General features: G+C 42.1%; 1 protein-coding gene across 12 annotated transcripts in view; it reads right to left on the reverse strand.

Moving 5' to 3' along the window:
• LOC126352059 (serine/threonine-protein kinase 3) overlaps window positions 1-15,521 on the reverse strand; it is a 309,100-nt gene that overhangs the window by 19,478 nt on the left and 274,101 nt on the right. For all 12 annotated transcript variants that reach the window (XM_050002664.1, XM_050002666.1, XM_050002662.1 and 9 more), the window contains 5 exons: window positions 12,683-12,788; window positions 12,390-12,602; window positions 10,399-10,532; window positions 9,345-9,564; window positions 8,928-9,016 (listed from right to left, as the gene is read on the reverse strand). In XM_050002664.1, coding sequence (XP_049858621.1) covers window positions 8,928-9,016; window positions 9,345-9,564; window positions 10,399-10,532; window positions 12,390-12,602; window positions 12,683-12,788 — 762 coding nt within the window. The remainder of the gene's footprint in view (window positions 1-8,927; window positions 9,017-9,344; window positions 9,565-10,398; window positions 10,533-12,389; window positions 12,603-12,682; window positions 12,789-15,521) is intronic.

Raw genomic sequence — 15,521 nt, forward strand, 5'->3', positions numbered from 1 at the left:
AGGGGTGCACATGACATGGTCTTGAGAGAAGTACGCTGTTGTCATTACAGAGACCAGAGACTGAAAACAGTAGATTTTCACGCGTTATATAGTTAAGGTGTGTCAACACTACACATCAGACCCCCATGTGCCACACCAGGCCGTGACACTTCAGGATACCAAACCCATTGTTTTGCATTGCAGTGGTCTCACTGGTAGCCAGGCCGCAACAGCTCTGAAAGAGCCGGGCCACACTGGTGACATTCAGAAAGTTTCATATTTCCATTATAAAATGACATTCAGCACAAGCCTGCCTCTCTCTCTCTCTCTCTCTCTCTCTCTCTCTCTCTCAAGGAAGAAGTTCTGTATAATTTCCCAAACAGCAAGGAAAAATTACAAGTATTGTAATGATACAAGGAGAGATACTTGTTCATCCATTCACATAGACCTTCAACTACTGGAAAGTAAGAAGGCACATCTCTTACACTTTCTTATTAGTCTTCAATGTAAGGTAGTGAAATTCTAATGGGAACGCCATAGATAGTTACAGAGAATAACTTGAAAAACTTAACAAGATCAGGTCAGATGATCCAGGAATAAGTTCACCAAAATGTAGTTCCATTTGGCATCAGTTTCACCACAATTTCTTAAAAACCATTTTAGTTCCAATGTATCTCCAATTTTCTCACACAGATTGATAGGTTGAAAATTCTCAAGACAGTGGGGACAATGGGCTCTCACTGACTATATGGAGCCCTTGGAACTGAAGCAGCTCCATGTCAGTTGCACTGATATAATATTTTGCTGCAGTGGTTATCAGTTTCAGGCTGACACACCCATTCTCAAACCACACACCCTGTTATTAACTGTACCTACTCACACAATATGCTGCTTAAGGACATGGTTAGTTGCTTGGTTTAAAAGAGGGAGGAAGGGACCAAACTCTTATGTCATTGGTCCCTCGTTGTGATTAAAATAATTCCACAAGTGTGGGAGTAAAACAATCCAGACATACATAACACAGCTGGAAAAAAAGAAAAAACCACAAGAATGACTGAAGGGCAACAAATAGTAAAACGGACAAAATTGGACAAGAAAACCACAGAGACGCAAGACACAAGTAGAAGAGATTAAAACAAGAATGCAGATTACCATGGCTGGCTGACCACGAGAATAAAAAGAAAAGAAGAAACCAGCCACTCTGCAACACATTAAAACCTCCCACCCTAAAAGCACTAGGTTGGGCACAGAGAGACAAAGTACATGTGCTAAGACTTAGATCAAATGATAAAACCCATTCTCATGAATAAAATGTAAAACTAAATCAGCCAATGAGGCTTTGTCAGATAAAATTAACAGCAATGAGTCCAGTCGCAGGGCAGTCAGAGTGCGACGGTGCACCAGAATATTGCCACTGTCAACCGGGTGCCACACCAACACCGAGGTGGGTCTTCACGAGACAAGAGGTAACCGTGGGTCACCCAAGTGTGGCCAATGCAGAGCCAGCAGAGGACAACTGACTCCCGGTGAGAGGCCCGCATAGACGACTTCCCACATTCGTAGTCTCCTAAATAACATCCAATTTATTGTTTGTACTGTTATGCCATTCAATCTCCCAAAGCCAAAAAACCCTGCAGTGGGACGCAGGTCAGGCTCAGAGATGCCTACCTCCAGAAGTGGTTTCCATGTAACCTGTTTGGCCAGCCTGTCAGCAAGTTCATTGCCTGGGATTCCGGCATGTGCCGGGGTCCAGACAAACACTACTGACGGACTGAACTGTTCCAGGGCATAGATGGACTCCTGGATAGTTGCTGCCTTAGGATGACGAGGGTAACACTGGTCAGTAGCTTGCAGGCTGCTCAAGGAGTCAGTACACAGAAGGAACGACTCCCCAGGGCATGAACGGATATACTGAATTGCACGAGATATGACCACCAGCTCTGAAGTGAATACATGGCAGCAATTGGGCAAGGAATGCTGTTCAATATGGCCTCTGGACATAGGCGAAGCCAACATGACAATCAGCCATTGAGCCATTGGTGTAAACCACTTCAGAGCCCCGGAACACGTCAAGAATTGAGAGGAAATGAGAGCGTAGAGCTGCGGGAGTACCTGAATCCTTAGGGTCATGCGAAAGGTCCAGCCGAATCTGAGGCCTAGGTGTACACCATGGTGGTGTATGCAGATCCACCATGGATAGGAGGTGGTAAAGGGAAGGATTCCATTTCAGTTATAAGGTGTCAGATGTAAACCGCAATCATAAGCCCTGACCTGAGCCGCCAATGTGGGAGATTAATCGCCATGGGTGGGAAAAGGAGACAGTAATTTGGCTGCTTAGGAGAACTATGAACGTGTGCAACGTAACTGGCGAGCAGTTGCGCAGGCCTAACCTTCAATGGAGGAAGTCAAGCCTCAACCAGGACACCAGTCTCATCCTAAAAGCACCCGTCACTAAGCGAACCGAACAGTGGTGCACTGGGTCGAGTAAATGCAATGCTGAGGGTGCTGCCAAACCATAAACCAGACTCCCATAGTCAAGGCGGGATTGAACAAGAGCTCTGTAGAGCTGCAGCAGTGTAGAGTAATTTGTACCACAGTTGGTGTTTCTCAGGCAGCAGAGGGCCTTGAGGTGCTGCCAGCACTTCTACTTAAGCTGACCAAGGTGAGGAAGCCAAGTCAACCGAGCATTGAAAACCAGTCCTAAGAATCAATATGTCTCCACTACAGTGAATGCATTGTCATTAAGGTACAGTTCTGGTTCTGGATGAACAGTACAATGCCGACAGAAGTGCATGATACACAACATCGCAGGTGAAAACTGGAAGACATGGGCTAGAGCCCATGATTGTGCCTTGTGGATGGCTCCCTGTAGGCCCCACTCAGCAACACCAGTACTCGTGGAGCAGTATGAAATGCAGAAGTCGTCTATACAGGTTGAAGGTGAGACGGATGGCCCTACAGCTGCCGCTAGGCCATTAATGGCCACTAAAAATGGAGACACACTCAATACAGAGCCCTGTGGGACTCCATTCTCCAGGATATGGGAGAAACCAAGGGAAGCACCAACTTGGACAAGGAAACTACGGAGCGACAAGAAATTTTGGATAAAAATCAGGAGTGGGTCCCAGAGACAGCTCTCATACAATGTGGCAAGGATGATGATTTCATCAGGTAGTGTCATAAGCTTTTCTTAAGTCAAAAAGATGGCAACAAGATAATGGCATCTGGAAAAGGCGGTTTGGATGGCAGACTCGAAGGACACAAGATTATCAGTGGTAGAGCGACCCTGGCAGAAGCCACCCTGACATGGAGCCACTAGGCCACATGACTGTGCTCTCCTGCCATTGCGATGGAAAGACACCATCACACCAGATCCGGTTGAAGATGACGAGGAGATGTCGCTTGTAGTCAGATGAGAGATGTTTAATCGTCTGACTGTGGATCCAATCTGGCCCAGAAGCTATGTTGGGGCAATGTCCATGGACACTAAGGAGTTCCCACTCTGTGAATGGGGCATTATAGGGTTCATTGTGGCATGCAATGAACAAGAGGACTTTCCTGTCCAGCCGCCATTTGAGAGTACAAAATGCTGTGGGTTAATTCTCCACAAAGTGCTTAACAAAGTGCTCGGCAATCGCGTTTGCATCGGTAGATAACACACCATTGATGGTAATGTCAGGGACAACTGTTGGGTTCTGGTACCCAAAAACATGTCTGATCTTCATCCAGACTTGGGAAGGTGATTTATGGCACCCAATAGTCGAGACATACCTCCCCCAACACTGTTTCTGCCTTTTTATAAGCTAGCGAATGTGGGCACAGAGCTGCTTAAAGGCTATTAGGCAGGGAAGGGTGCTGCTTACGTGATCATAGAGCTCATCGACGCTCTTTAATTGCCTAAGTGACTTCCAGCGACCACCAAGGTACCGACTTTCACCGGGGGCACCCTAAAAAACAAGGGATTGCCTTTTCCACCGCAGAAACAATCTTTCTAGTGACCTGCTCAACCGCAACACCGATGGCACCATTTGGGGGAGATTCAATGGAGACAGCAGAGGTGAAGGCTTCCCAGTCTGCCTTGTTGAAAGCCAATCTGGTTAGGCGTCCATGGGCATGACAGTGGGGAGTGACAGAAAGATGGGGAAGTGGTCACTACCACACAGGTCATCATGTGCTTTCCAGTGGATAGATGGGAGAGGTCCTGCGCTGCAAAGTGAAAAACCAATGGCCGAGTAACTACTGTGAGCCACACTGAAATGTGTGGTGGCCCTAGTATTCAGGAGGCAGAGGTTGAGCTGAGACAGTAAATATCTCTACCTCGTCCAGTACACACAGTGCCACACATGGGTGTTAAAATCTTCTAGAAGTGGAAAAGGTTTAGGGAGTTGTTGAATGGGTGCAGCCAGTGCATTCAGGGGTACTCCACGATCTGGAGGAAAGTATTTCCTGCGCCGTTCGTATCCTGACAGCCACAGCTTCAAGAGGAGTTCGAAGGAGCACAGGTTCACAACATACCGAGTTCAGGACATAAATTCAAACTCCACCTGACACTCTATTATATTCACTACGATTCTTGTAATACCCGTAGCCACGATGGGCAGGGATCCGCATTGCTCGGAACCAGGTTTCCTGGAGGGCAATGCAGAAAGCAGGCATAAAGCTTAACAATTGCTGCAGCTCAGCCAGGTGGTGGAAAAAACCGGCACAATTCCACTGGAGGATGACATGATAGTGAGACTGGAAAGGCATGAAATGCTTAATGAGGCAATCTTTGCCTCAGCGTCACCTGCTGCCACTGGATGAGTACCTGTGCAATCAATATCCATTGTGCCTGAGCAACCAGCAAGATCTAGGACCTTGGTGGACGCCAGAATCTCCATTTCATCCTCAGATGCTGAGCTTGTTGGTAGTGGTGGTGTGGGTGCCACTGCAGTGCCTTGGTTCTTGGTGGCCTTTTTCTTTTTTGGTTCCTCCCACTGGTCCTTAGGTTTTTCCGGCTGGGAGAGCTTCACTGATCCAGTCTAAGCCATTGCTGAGGATCGTGAAGCCCTACGACCAGCTACCTATGGATGCTTCAGCCACTGGCGGGTGTGTGCTTTGCCACTGGTAGGAACCTGGGAAGGGAGTGACCAAAGCGACCCCTTCCGAGTGAGAGTAGCCAAAGAAGACTTATACCTCTCCGGCTGAGGAGGGTGGCAGACATCCCTGATGGTTGGGGGAGGGGGGGGGGGCATTGCTCCCAAAAAGTGGTGAGAGCAACAGGGATAGAAGTGGCCCCCCACCATCAAGGGGGCAGGTGGAGTCTGATGGATTTGAGATGCAACTGTACACAACAGAATGGAAGGTGCTAGAACTGGTGACATAGCGCCAGCGTAAGTTGATGCCATATGCACAGTATGTTGCCTCATATTTTCTCTTGCCTCAGTGTATGTCAGTCGGTCCAAGGTCTTGTACTCCATTACTTTTCTTTCTTCTGTAAAATCCTACAGTCCGGCTAGCAACGGGAATGGTGCGCTCTGCAGTTGAGACAGATGGGAGGTGGGGCACATGCAGTTTGGGATGTGATGAACATCCACAATCTCGACATGAGTTGCTGGAAGTACAGCGGGAAGACATATGGCTGAACTTCCAGCACTTAAAGTACCGCATCAGGAGAGGGATATATAGCTTGACATTACAACAGTAGACTATCACCTTGACCTTCTCGGGTAATGTGTCGCCCTCTAAGGCCTAGATGAAGGTACAGGGCAAAATGAACACCTCATCGCTCTTCATTGGCACACAGCTCGTCATCAGACTGTGAAAGAAAGTCCCTGTGCAATATAATACCCTGGACCACATTTAAGCTCTTATGGTGTGTTATGGTAACACAAACATCCCCCAGCTTTTCACAAATGAATAATGCCCGTAATTGGGTAGAGGATGATATTTTCACCAACACTGACCCTGACTGCATTTTTGTCAAGCCCTCCAAACTTGTCCTCTAAATGCTCCACAAAAAACTGAGGCTTCATTGACAGGAAAGATTCCCATCAACTCTAGTACATGTAGGTAGCAGGACAAATAAGTTTCCCTGCCATCCTTAGCCTGGCGTTCCTCTCATAGTGTGGCCAGGGAGGAGAACAATTTGGGGGCGTACCTCTGTGTGTTGAATTGAGCTTGTTAAAGCTTAGAGACTGCTGGTACTTCACCACCAGCAAGCGATGATGGACTATGCTTCATCGCGTGTCATCCAGCCGGATGTCACCCACAGCAAAGGCCACCTAGCAGGATGGCCATAGCCGGTAGTCCCAATGCCCAAGGGTGATGTGCATCTACTCCTTGGCATACGTGGGGAGTTAACGGTGCAGGCATCAACAGAGCGATCCCTTTGTGGTCAGGGGCTACAACCAACAGGGTGCATGGTGGCCCCACTACAACATACTGGCTATCGTGCTGGATATCAGGTGCAAACGAGCTAGGAAGTCCATTATCGTCATCAGCACAGAAAGCGATACTCCACAGTGGATGAAGGAAAACACACCCACGAGGGTGACCTCACCAAGAGCTGGAGAATGAGCGAAAGGGCAGATCCACGTCGACGAAGGATGCGAGAGGTCTCAGCACATGATGAACAAGGTGCACCATGTAAGGCGCCCTTCCCTAGTTGGCTCGCTCTTTCAGAAAATTTAGAAGGATAGAGGTCAAACCCCACAGGGCACCATCAAATAAAGGTCGAAATGTGCGAGACTCCTTTTAGTCACCTCTTACGACAGACCGGAATACCTCAGGCCTATTCTAACCCTCTGACCCACAGCGGAGCCAAAAGACATGTGTAACTTGTCTACAGTAAGGTATACTGTGGGCAACAAGTACTCTCATTGATATTAGCTTACATGACTGTCGCATCGGAAAGACACAACCAAACAGTTAGGTCATTTGAGAATGGGGATGTCAACCTGAAACCAGTAACTACTGCAGTAAGTTTCATATTGGTCCAACCGAGACAGACAAAATAAAAAAAATGCTCATTTCCTCATAACTGAATAGTTGCAGACCTACTGTTCCATGGCAGCTTGCCTTGAATACACAGATATCAACCAGTGTCATAAGACAAAGGACAGAAGATCATTCAGACAGGTTGTCATTGGTTCTGGTCGAACTCAATCATAAAGAAAAAATCTAATGGGGAAAAGTATTGTACTTTTGTAACTTGACACAGTCAAAATATCTTTGATGAAGGCACTGCAAGATATTGCTGAAGATGATGGTACAACAATGCTAATTATATCCTGACATGGGTCTGATATTCAATGTTTTGCAGCACATACTGAAATGTATTGTGATTCGTTCTGTGATACGAATAAAATTTTTCAGGAAAGCTTTTTTTTCTTTATTTAAAAACACTCTCCTAAATGTCTGCAACTATACATGGGATGAGCCTATAACATCTAATTTCTTATGTGATTGAACACTCAATGAGCCACTGCACTGTCAAAACAGTAACAATAAAGAAATGAATTCCTGGTTCTATATGATAGCACAGACTGGTTGGCAGTGAAAAACTGATGGCTGCACTATTTTATTCACCAGAATGTATATCACCTGCTGAAGAGAGATGATTCTCTTGCTGGTATAGCTCGGTCCGCCAGCTGGTGGCAGTGGAAACGGTGGTTTTGGTGGTGGTGGGGGTAGCAGTGGGAATGGGGAAACGAACAATAACATACACCTCCATCGATTGACAGTAATTAATTCATCTGCAATGCAGTGTTCGAGGCTACTCTCAAACTTGCCCATTATTCTTTCTGTTAACTGCCTCTGATAATCTCAATATCGACATCATGTTAAATCCTAATATTCCTTCCTTTACTCTGTTAAAACAGTAATCTAGAACTCATTATTATCAACTCGTGGTACTATGCTCTCAGACTTGCAAAACTGAAAATTTGTTAAGAATCTAAGAGGCTGCAATACCACCTGTACCAAAGTCAGACTTTTTAACTACATAATTTCTTCAAAATTGATTGATGTTACTGGACTTAAAAAGGGAGCAAAATGAAAAATAGTACTTTTCACAGGGAAAGTAAAGTTTTTATGGAAAAAATACATTCATAAAACAATGAGGCATGGTCTCTTACACCACCAAAAGGTTTTACATTGTGAAAATCAAAGAAGTGGTTTTTCGCCCTCTTCATTACCAGGTCAGGCATGCAGAGTGAACATAGCCTTACAGAAATGTTCTTTTTGGACTCATTATTGAAGGGCCACTGGTAGAGGCTATCAGTGGGATAATGAATGGAATCCAATTATTTCCCCTTACTGGTCTCAGTGAAGATGACAAGAGTGCAACTAAGGTCATCACGTGTCAATTTGTGAGATAGAAGGAGTTTCCTATTTTACCACTGATGGGACTATCTGTTGCTTTTCATATTCTTATTAGTATAATGCTATCTCTAGTGAAACGAGCCATTAAATAAGATAACTTGCTAAGCTGACCAGAAGGTAACAGATAAATGTTCAGTGGAAATATAATGGCAGAAAGTGAATGAGACATGGTTGCAGTCTTAAAACTTGGTATACCCAATATGATGGGAAAACTTCATAATCCAGAACTACAAGTGCTATTACCAACCATTTATTATCTTTTAGCAATATAGTGAAGCAAAATTTTCACTCATAAGTTCTGTTGATTTTGTTTACTCTCAACTAATTCCTGATCTTAGTTTCTATGAAGCAGGGTTTTAACATAAGGTGACTTCCTTGCGATAGATGCTACGACCATGCCATGAACAGTTTCGGTACCTGCCACAGCAGAAAACAGCCAAGTCTACAAATACAAAAAGCTTCATATCCTATGTGGAAAACCAAGTGTATCTATTATGTTAATCTAATATCTAGCAGAAATAATTTAGTCAGTAAGACGTCTGTACTTAAGATTACTTCAACTCATTATTGAACTAGTTCTTCACCTTTATGTTCTCAGCTTCTTTCTTGTCAAAGTGATCGAGAAATAGTGGGCGATACTTTTTTCCCAGTTCACCTGGACCTGTGTCATGCCCTACAAAAGAAAGTAATTTTTGTTTACAAACAAATGTTTCATCAGAAAACTTTCCTCCAACTACATTATCAGAATCATAAGTTGATATACAGGACTAAATCTTTATTCTGCCATGGACAACAACTTTTATCAAAAGAGTACAATTTTTAAGAGACAAAATTATTTAATTTTTTTGGTAATGTTTTTGGTGATCCTGTGTTAGCTTAAGTGAGGCTATTAGAAAAATATGTAAATAGCGCACATTAATATTCTATTTGATTCACAGCTTTCTGCTGTTGCAGGTCACCCTAACAATCCTATCAGAAGTAAAAACAAAATGGACACTTACTTTTCATTGTAGGCTCCTCCTCAGTATCACTGTTTATTACCATTGTACCCAGATTGGACTGCAGTTCAACCATTGTTCCAGCATCACTATTGGGAACCAAAGTAGCATTGTCCCGACAAGGCACCAAGGTACCATCGACAACATCGCGTGTTGGCACTAATGTTCCAGAATCTGCAGGATACTGCAGCATAGTTTTGTTATTTACAACTTCATCCTCATCCTGTAACAATGTCAACAAAGCATCTGTTAACTACTTTTCTTCATCATATCTCCTCAATGTACAATAAATATGATGGTAACTGAGCAAGTATCTACACTTTTTGGCTATCATGTTTCTTAATCATCCACTGTTTATCATAGATCATCACCCTAGGTAATCTTCCAGAACAGCCCCCCCCCCCCCCCCCCCCAAATAAATGTAGCGTAACTTTGCTCCCAGAAAGTTGTTTTTTAACTTTTCGCTTCCTTGGTTTTCCTGGGTGATTCCACTCTATACAGAGGTGCCTTAACTGTGGTATATAGTGCTGGATGCAAGTTATATCTGCTGTAACTATTCTACACACACACACACACACTCACACACACGAGAGAGAGAGAGAGAGAGAGAGAGAGAGAGAGAGAGAGAGAGAGAGAGTTGACTTTTAAACTATTTCACCTTCTTAACATGCACCTAGGTTTACTGATGAACTCAGGGCCCTGATTAGTGTTATAAACACAAAAAATGAGTCATGTTCTTTTAGACAAACAATCCTTGTTTTTTTTTTTTTTTTAATTTTTTCGTTTTGTAATGTGTAATAACACATCTGTGTTACTTCTGTTATATATTATTTCAGATTCAGAACAATATCTCTCATGAGCATTCACTTTTTATTAAGTTCTCTTTTACAGAAACATAGCTATTTCACAATACCTGTTAACTATCACAGCCAAAAATACTCGGAAAAAAAAGTTTAAAAAATCTGAGACTTTTAAACAAGAATTATGTCCATAAGTTCAAGGTTATGGACATCAAGAAATACAAATAGTAAAGAATCTGACTTTCCAGTTCACTTACTGATTCATCTGCATGATTTTGTTTAGCAGCTCCAGCAGCTGAAGAGCTCACTACATTTCTGTAACTCTGATTTTCTCGTATTTCACGTGCTTCTGCAATCATCTGACTTAATATGTTTGGCTGTTTGGCATTTCCTGGAAGCAGATTTTATCTCTTACATAATACGAGACAACAATTTACACAAAAAATAAACCACCACATACATAACTTTTATTGTACTAAAATGAAAAAAAGAAACATGGCCACAAGTTAAACAACTCCAACATTGTATCTATAAGGAGAGAAATTACCATATTGGTCCATATATAAGCTGTACCTTTAATTTTATAGATTGGGGTGAAGGGATGGGTGGCTGGGAGAGATGAAAATGCATTAGAGGAAAAAAAATGTCATGTCATATTACCCATATGGAAAGCTTTTCACAATACAGTCAACTCTTTATCATATTTGCTTATAGTGTACTGTAGATAAATTGCACAGATGTATGCTGCTGCTTATCACAGGCTTGACATACCATTGTTAGTTTCACTACTAACATTTGTTTCACCACTGTCAGTATGTCCATCTGCCTGCTCCTGTACGTTGTTATGGCTCCAGTCCAGGACACTAGACACACAACAGTTCTTGAACCTGCTGAGTCTTACACCATGGTAGATATTCCACTCAAATATAACACTGTAAGCGAGTCTAAAAGCCAATCAAAATGGGTTTTTGGAGACAAGCTCTAAATGGCTTTTTACATTTTCATCAGCCACCTGCATTTCAGTCATACTTTGAGGTATGATAACTAGATCTGTCTTATCCTTTACTTTAGGTGTGTGAGTAGTGCAACAGGTTTGCAATTGCAAACAGTAGCCAGCAAATCCATTATTAAGCTTCGCCTTCATCAAACCTTTTTCCTGGAAATGCATCACTGACCCCTGTGGGAAATTTTCTTTGAGCAATGTTTCACACTTTAGAATACTATGGGGTGGGGAGTGGGGAATGGATGAGGAGGGGGGGGGGGGGGGGGGCAGAGAGCAGCTTTCCTCAATCTGCCATAATGTATCTATGTATCTTTACAGTAATTCTTTGTTTTTCATTTGTAGCTTCTTTAATGAGATATTTTTCACACCGTTATAACCCATCATCTTTATAACACTCTGCATATCCTAAAACTAAGCCAATCTGAAATAAAAGATAAATATATCACGGCCACATTTGGATCAAGTGCCTCTAGAAATTGTCAAGTTTCTCAGCAAAATCTGCAGTCTCTGTGCTTGTGAACTATTTTGCCAGACAGAGAGGCCACTACTAGACAGAAACTTGCAGTAACAACTGATATTGAACCCTAGCTTTAAAAGTTCAGGATTTTTCTCAGCTTTTGGCCTCTTGTATGATTTACCAGACAGAACAACAGCTCACAACTTATTCTCCAATGTTATCCAAGACCACACATTAGAGTTATTCAAGTCATACAATTGCAGTTTCTCTGTTACACACACTCTTCACATTACGATTAACGGCAAGTTTCAAATTTATAACACAACTGTGCTGTATTCCAAAGATGGTCATCATTCTTTCGACATTGTCGCTTACTGGCAAAGACTATATTTTACACTTTAATTAGAGAAAATTTTGCTTTATCTATTGTGCAAAACAACAGAATTATGAGCACAACAACAGGCACTATCCAAATAAAATGTTTACAATGTATGATTATTACAATGTTACCTCACTCACAACAATTAATTTTGAAATACTAGCAGTATTGTTGTTACACTTTAAACTACTAAACAAACACTGCAATTGAAGTTTCTATGACGCAAATATAAAACGGTGTTCGTAAGTTCGCACACATAAGCTGCACTCTTCATTTTTCATAGCCAAATTTTGGATAAAAAAAGAAGTGGCTTATATTGAGGCCAATATAGTACTTTAAAAATTGTTAATATGCCATTATTAAAAATACTACATAAAAATAAAAGGAATAAGTAGGACAGAACACAAACCTATAAATTCATGGTGTAATAGCTCAGTAGCTGTGGCCCTTTCTTCTGGATTTTTCACTAAACACCGACTCACAAAGTCAATAAATTCTGGTGACCACTGGTCTGGCTCTCTAAATGAAGGTGGCGGCTTTGTGGGGATCATGAATATCGCCCTCATAGGATGTATGTCACCATATGGTGGCTTTCCCTCAGCCATCTCTAAAGCCGTAATTCCTGAAACAACAATACTTTTATCCAACACTTTATTTAGTTTTTAGGATGTTATGAATGATGATTACATGTAGCATGAGTACCTAAACTCCAGATATCAGCCACACAGTCGTAGCCAATTTCCTGGATTACTTCGGGTGCCATCCAAAAAGGTGTTCCTATTACAGTATTCCGTTTTGCCATCGTATCCTGCAGAACAAGAATACATACTTACTTACTCTTCCATTCTTAATGACCGTGACACACACAGAAAATCATTTCTGAATAGTAGAGCAGTAACTGCTATAAACAAAAACAGATAAAGATATGTAGTTGCTCAAATCTTGCAAACTTTGAAGCACACAAAAAAACAAGCATTTTCGAAAACTGAAGAGAGGTGTTTTTAAACAAATTCAGAATCCATTGCTAAGAAATACACAGTTGTGGGACATATTTCCTGCAAAACTTAAGAACCAGGGTAGTTAAATGTTCAGGTTCATATCCCGGTTGGGTACAGTTTTATGCAGTCAAATGTATTCCACAAAGCAATTTGTTGAGAATGTTTCAGTCAGTGAGATTTCTTTAATGCTAATTATAGCATTTATCTTAAATTTCCTTGTATTTATTTTGGATGACCACTTTACAAGACCACCATTTTTCTCTGTTTTCTTTTTCCTATTTGTGTAGTTATCACACAGAGACTTCCCCAACTTATTAAGTATACACCCAAAATACAGGTTCTGGCAGTTCTGTAATGCTCACAGACACGGATTTCTTAATGTGCACAACAGGACACAGCACCATATTGATGCTTTGGGCAAGTCTGGTATGCACTACACACCAGATTCAACAATGCAGTTCACAAATGTGAGCAGGAACACATATTGCAAAATTATTAGATCCTTGAAAATTTGTGATTGGTCTGTAAAACAAAACAAAATTTAGTATAACAAATAAGATAAAATTTAGTTTAACAAGTAAGTTAGTAGGAACCAGTGGCAAATACATATGAGGGGCACATGGGGCGTAAACCCCCCTTGTGGAGGCGCCCACATTGCCACCCACACCACTCCTGCCAGTAGGTGCATAGAATCCATAATTTAAGGAAGAGAACCACACCTGTAACATTTTTATAAGATGGCATTATCTTGTATACAGGGTGTTACAAAAAGGTACGGCCAAACTTTCAGGAAACATTCCTCACACACAAATAAAGAAAAGATGTTATGTGGACATGTGTCCAGAAACGCTTAACTTCCATGTTGGAGCTCATTTTAGTTTCGTCAGTATGTACTGTAGATCCTTGATTCACCACCAGTTGTCCCAATTGAAGGAAGGTAATGTTGAGTTCCGTGCTTGTGTTGACATGAAACACTTTGCTCTACAGTACTAGCATCAAGCACATCACTACGTAGGATCAACAGGTTAGTGTTCATCACGAACGTAGTTTTGCAGTCAGTGCAATGTTTACAAATAAGGAGTTGGCAGATGCCCATTTGATGTATGGATTACCATGGGACAATAGCCGTGGCACGGTACATTTGTATTGAGACAGATTTCCAGAACGAAGGTGTCCTGACAGGAAGACATTCGAAGCAATTGATCGGCATCTTAGGGAGCACGGAACATTCCAGCCTATGACTCGCGACTGGGGAAGACCTAGAACGACGCGGACACCTGGAATGGAGGAGGCAATTCTTCGTGCAGATGACGATAACCCTAACGTAATCAACACAGATTTTCTGTGAAAGTTTGGGCAGGCATTGTTGGTGATGTCTTGATTGGGCCCCATGCTCTTCCAACTACGCTCAATGCAGCACGTTATCATGATTTCATACGGGATACTCTACCTGTGCTGCCAGAACATGTGCCTTTACAAGTACGACACAACATGTGGTTCATGCACGATTGAGCTCCTGCACATTTCAGTCGAAGTGTTTGTACACTTCTCAACAACAGATTCGATGACCGATGGAGTGGTAGAGGCAGACCAATTCCATGGCCTCCATGCTCTCCTGACCTCAACCCTCTTGACCTTCATTTATGGGGGCATTTGAAAGCTCTTGTCTACGCAACCCCGGTACCAAATGCAGAGACTCGTCATCCTCGTATTGTGGATGGCTGTGATACAATACGCCATTCTCCAGGGCTGCATCAGCGCATCAGGGATTCCATGTGACGGAGGGTGGATGCATGTATCCTCACTAACGGAGGACATTTTGAACATTTCCTGTAACAAAGTGTTTGAAGTCATGCTGTGTGTTTCCATTCCATGATTAATGTTATTTGAAGAGAAGTAATAAAATGAGCTCTAACATGGAAAGTAAGTGTTTCCGAACACATGTCTCCACAACATATTTTCTTTCTTTGTGTGTGAGGAATGTTTCCTGAAAGTTTGGCTGTACCTTTTTGTAACACCCTGTATGTGTATAACCATTTTAAATAAAACTTACTTAAACTTCGCATGTGACTTGACTTTTTTTTATTATTATTATTATTACTGTAAATGTAAAGTTCTGAAGATATCTTTAGTGTCCCTCCTTGAGGTTTTTCTGTAACCGCCACTGGTAGGAACAAAATTGTTATCTTATTATTGGTGAGTTGCCAAAATGTTCGCAACAATGGACAACTGTAGTTTCCCCATTTTCAGGTAGGACATCATATTAACATGAAGAGTACTGACTGGTAGAGCTTCATACCCATTACCAGCTGAAAATACAAACCATGTGAAACAGTACACAAATTTCCAGGAGCCCATACACAATGAAACAACTGTTTATTGCTTGAGATTCTATTGGTTATAATAAATTGCTATATCATAAAGAAAAAATAATTAACTTGACCTTTGACTGACACAGGTCAGACAGGTATTTCATTTAATCTCTCTTGATTTTTTTTTTTGCCTAGATTCATATGTTTTAAAATTTTTTACCTGCCTAACAT

Source organism: Schistocerca gregaria, chromosome 1 (genome assembly GCF_023897955.1).
Source record: "Schistocerca gregaria isolate iqSchGreg1 chromosome 1, iqSchGreg1.2, whole genome shotgun sequence".
In the NCBI taxonomy this organism is placed as follows: Eukaryota; Metazoa; Arthropoda; class Insecta; order Orthoptera; family Acrididae; genus Schistocerca; species Schistocerca gregaria.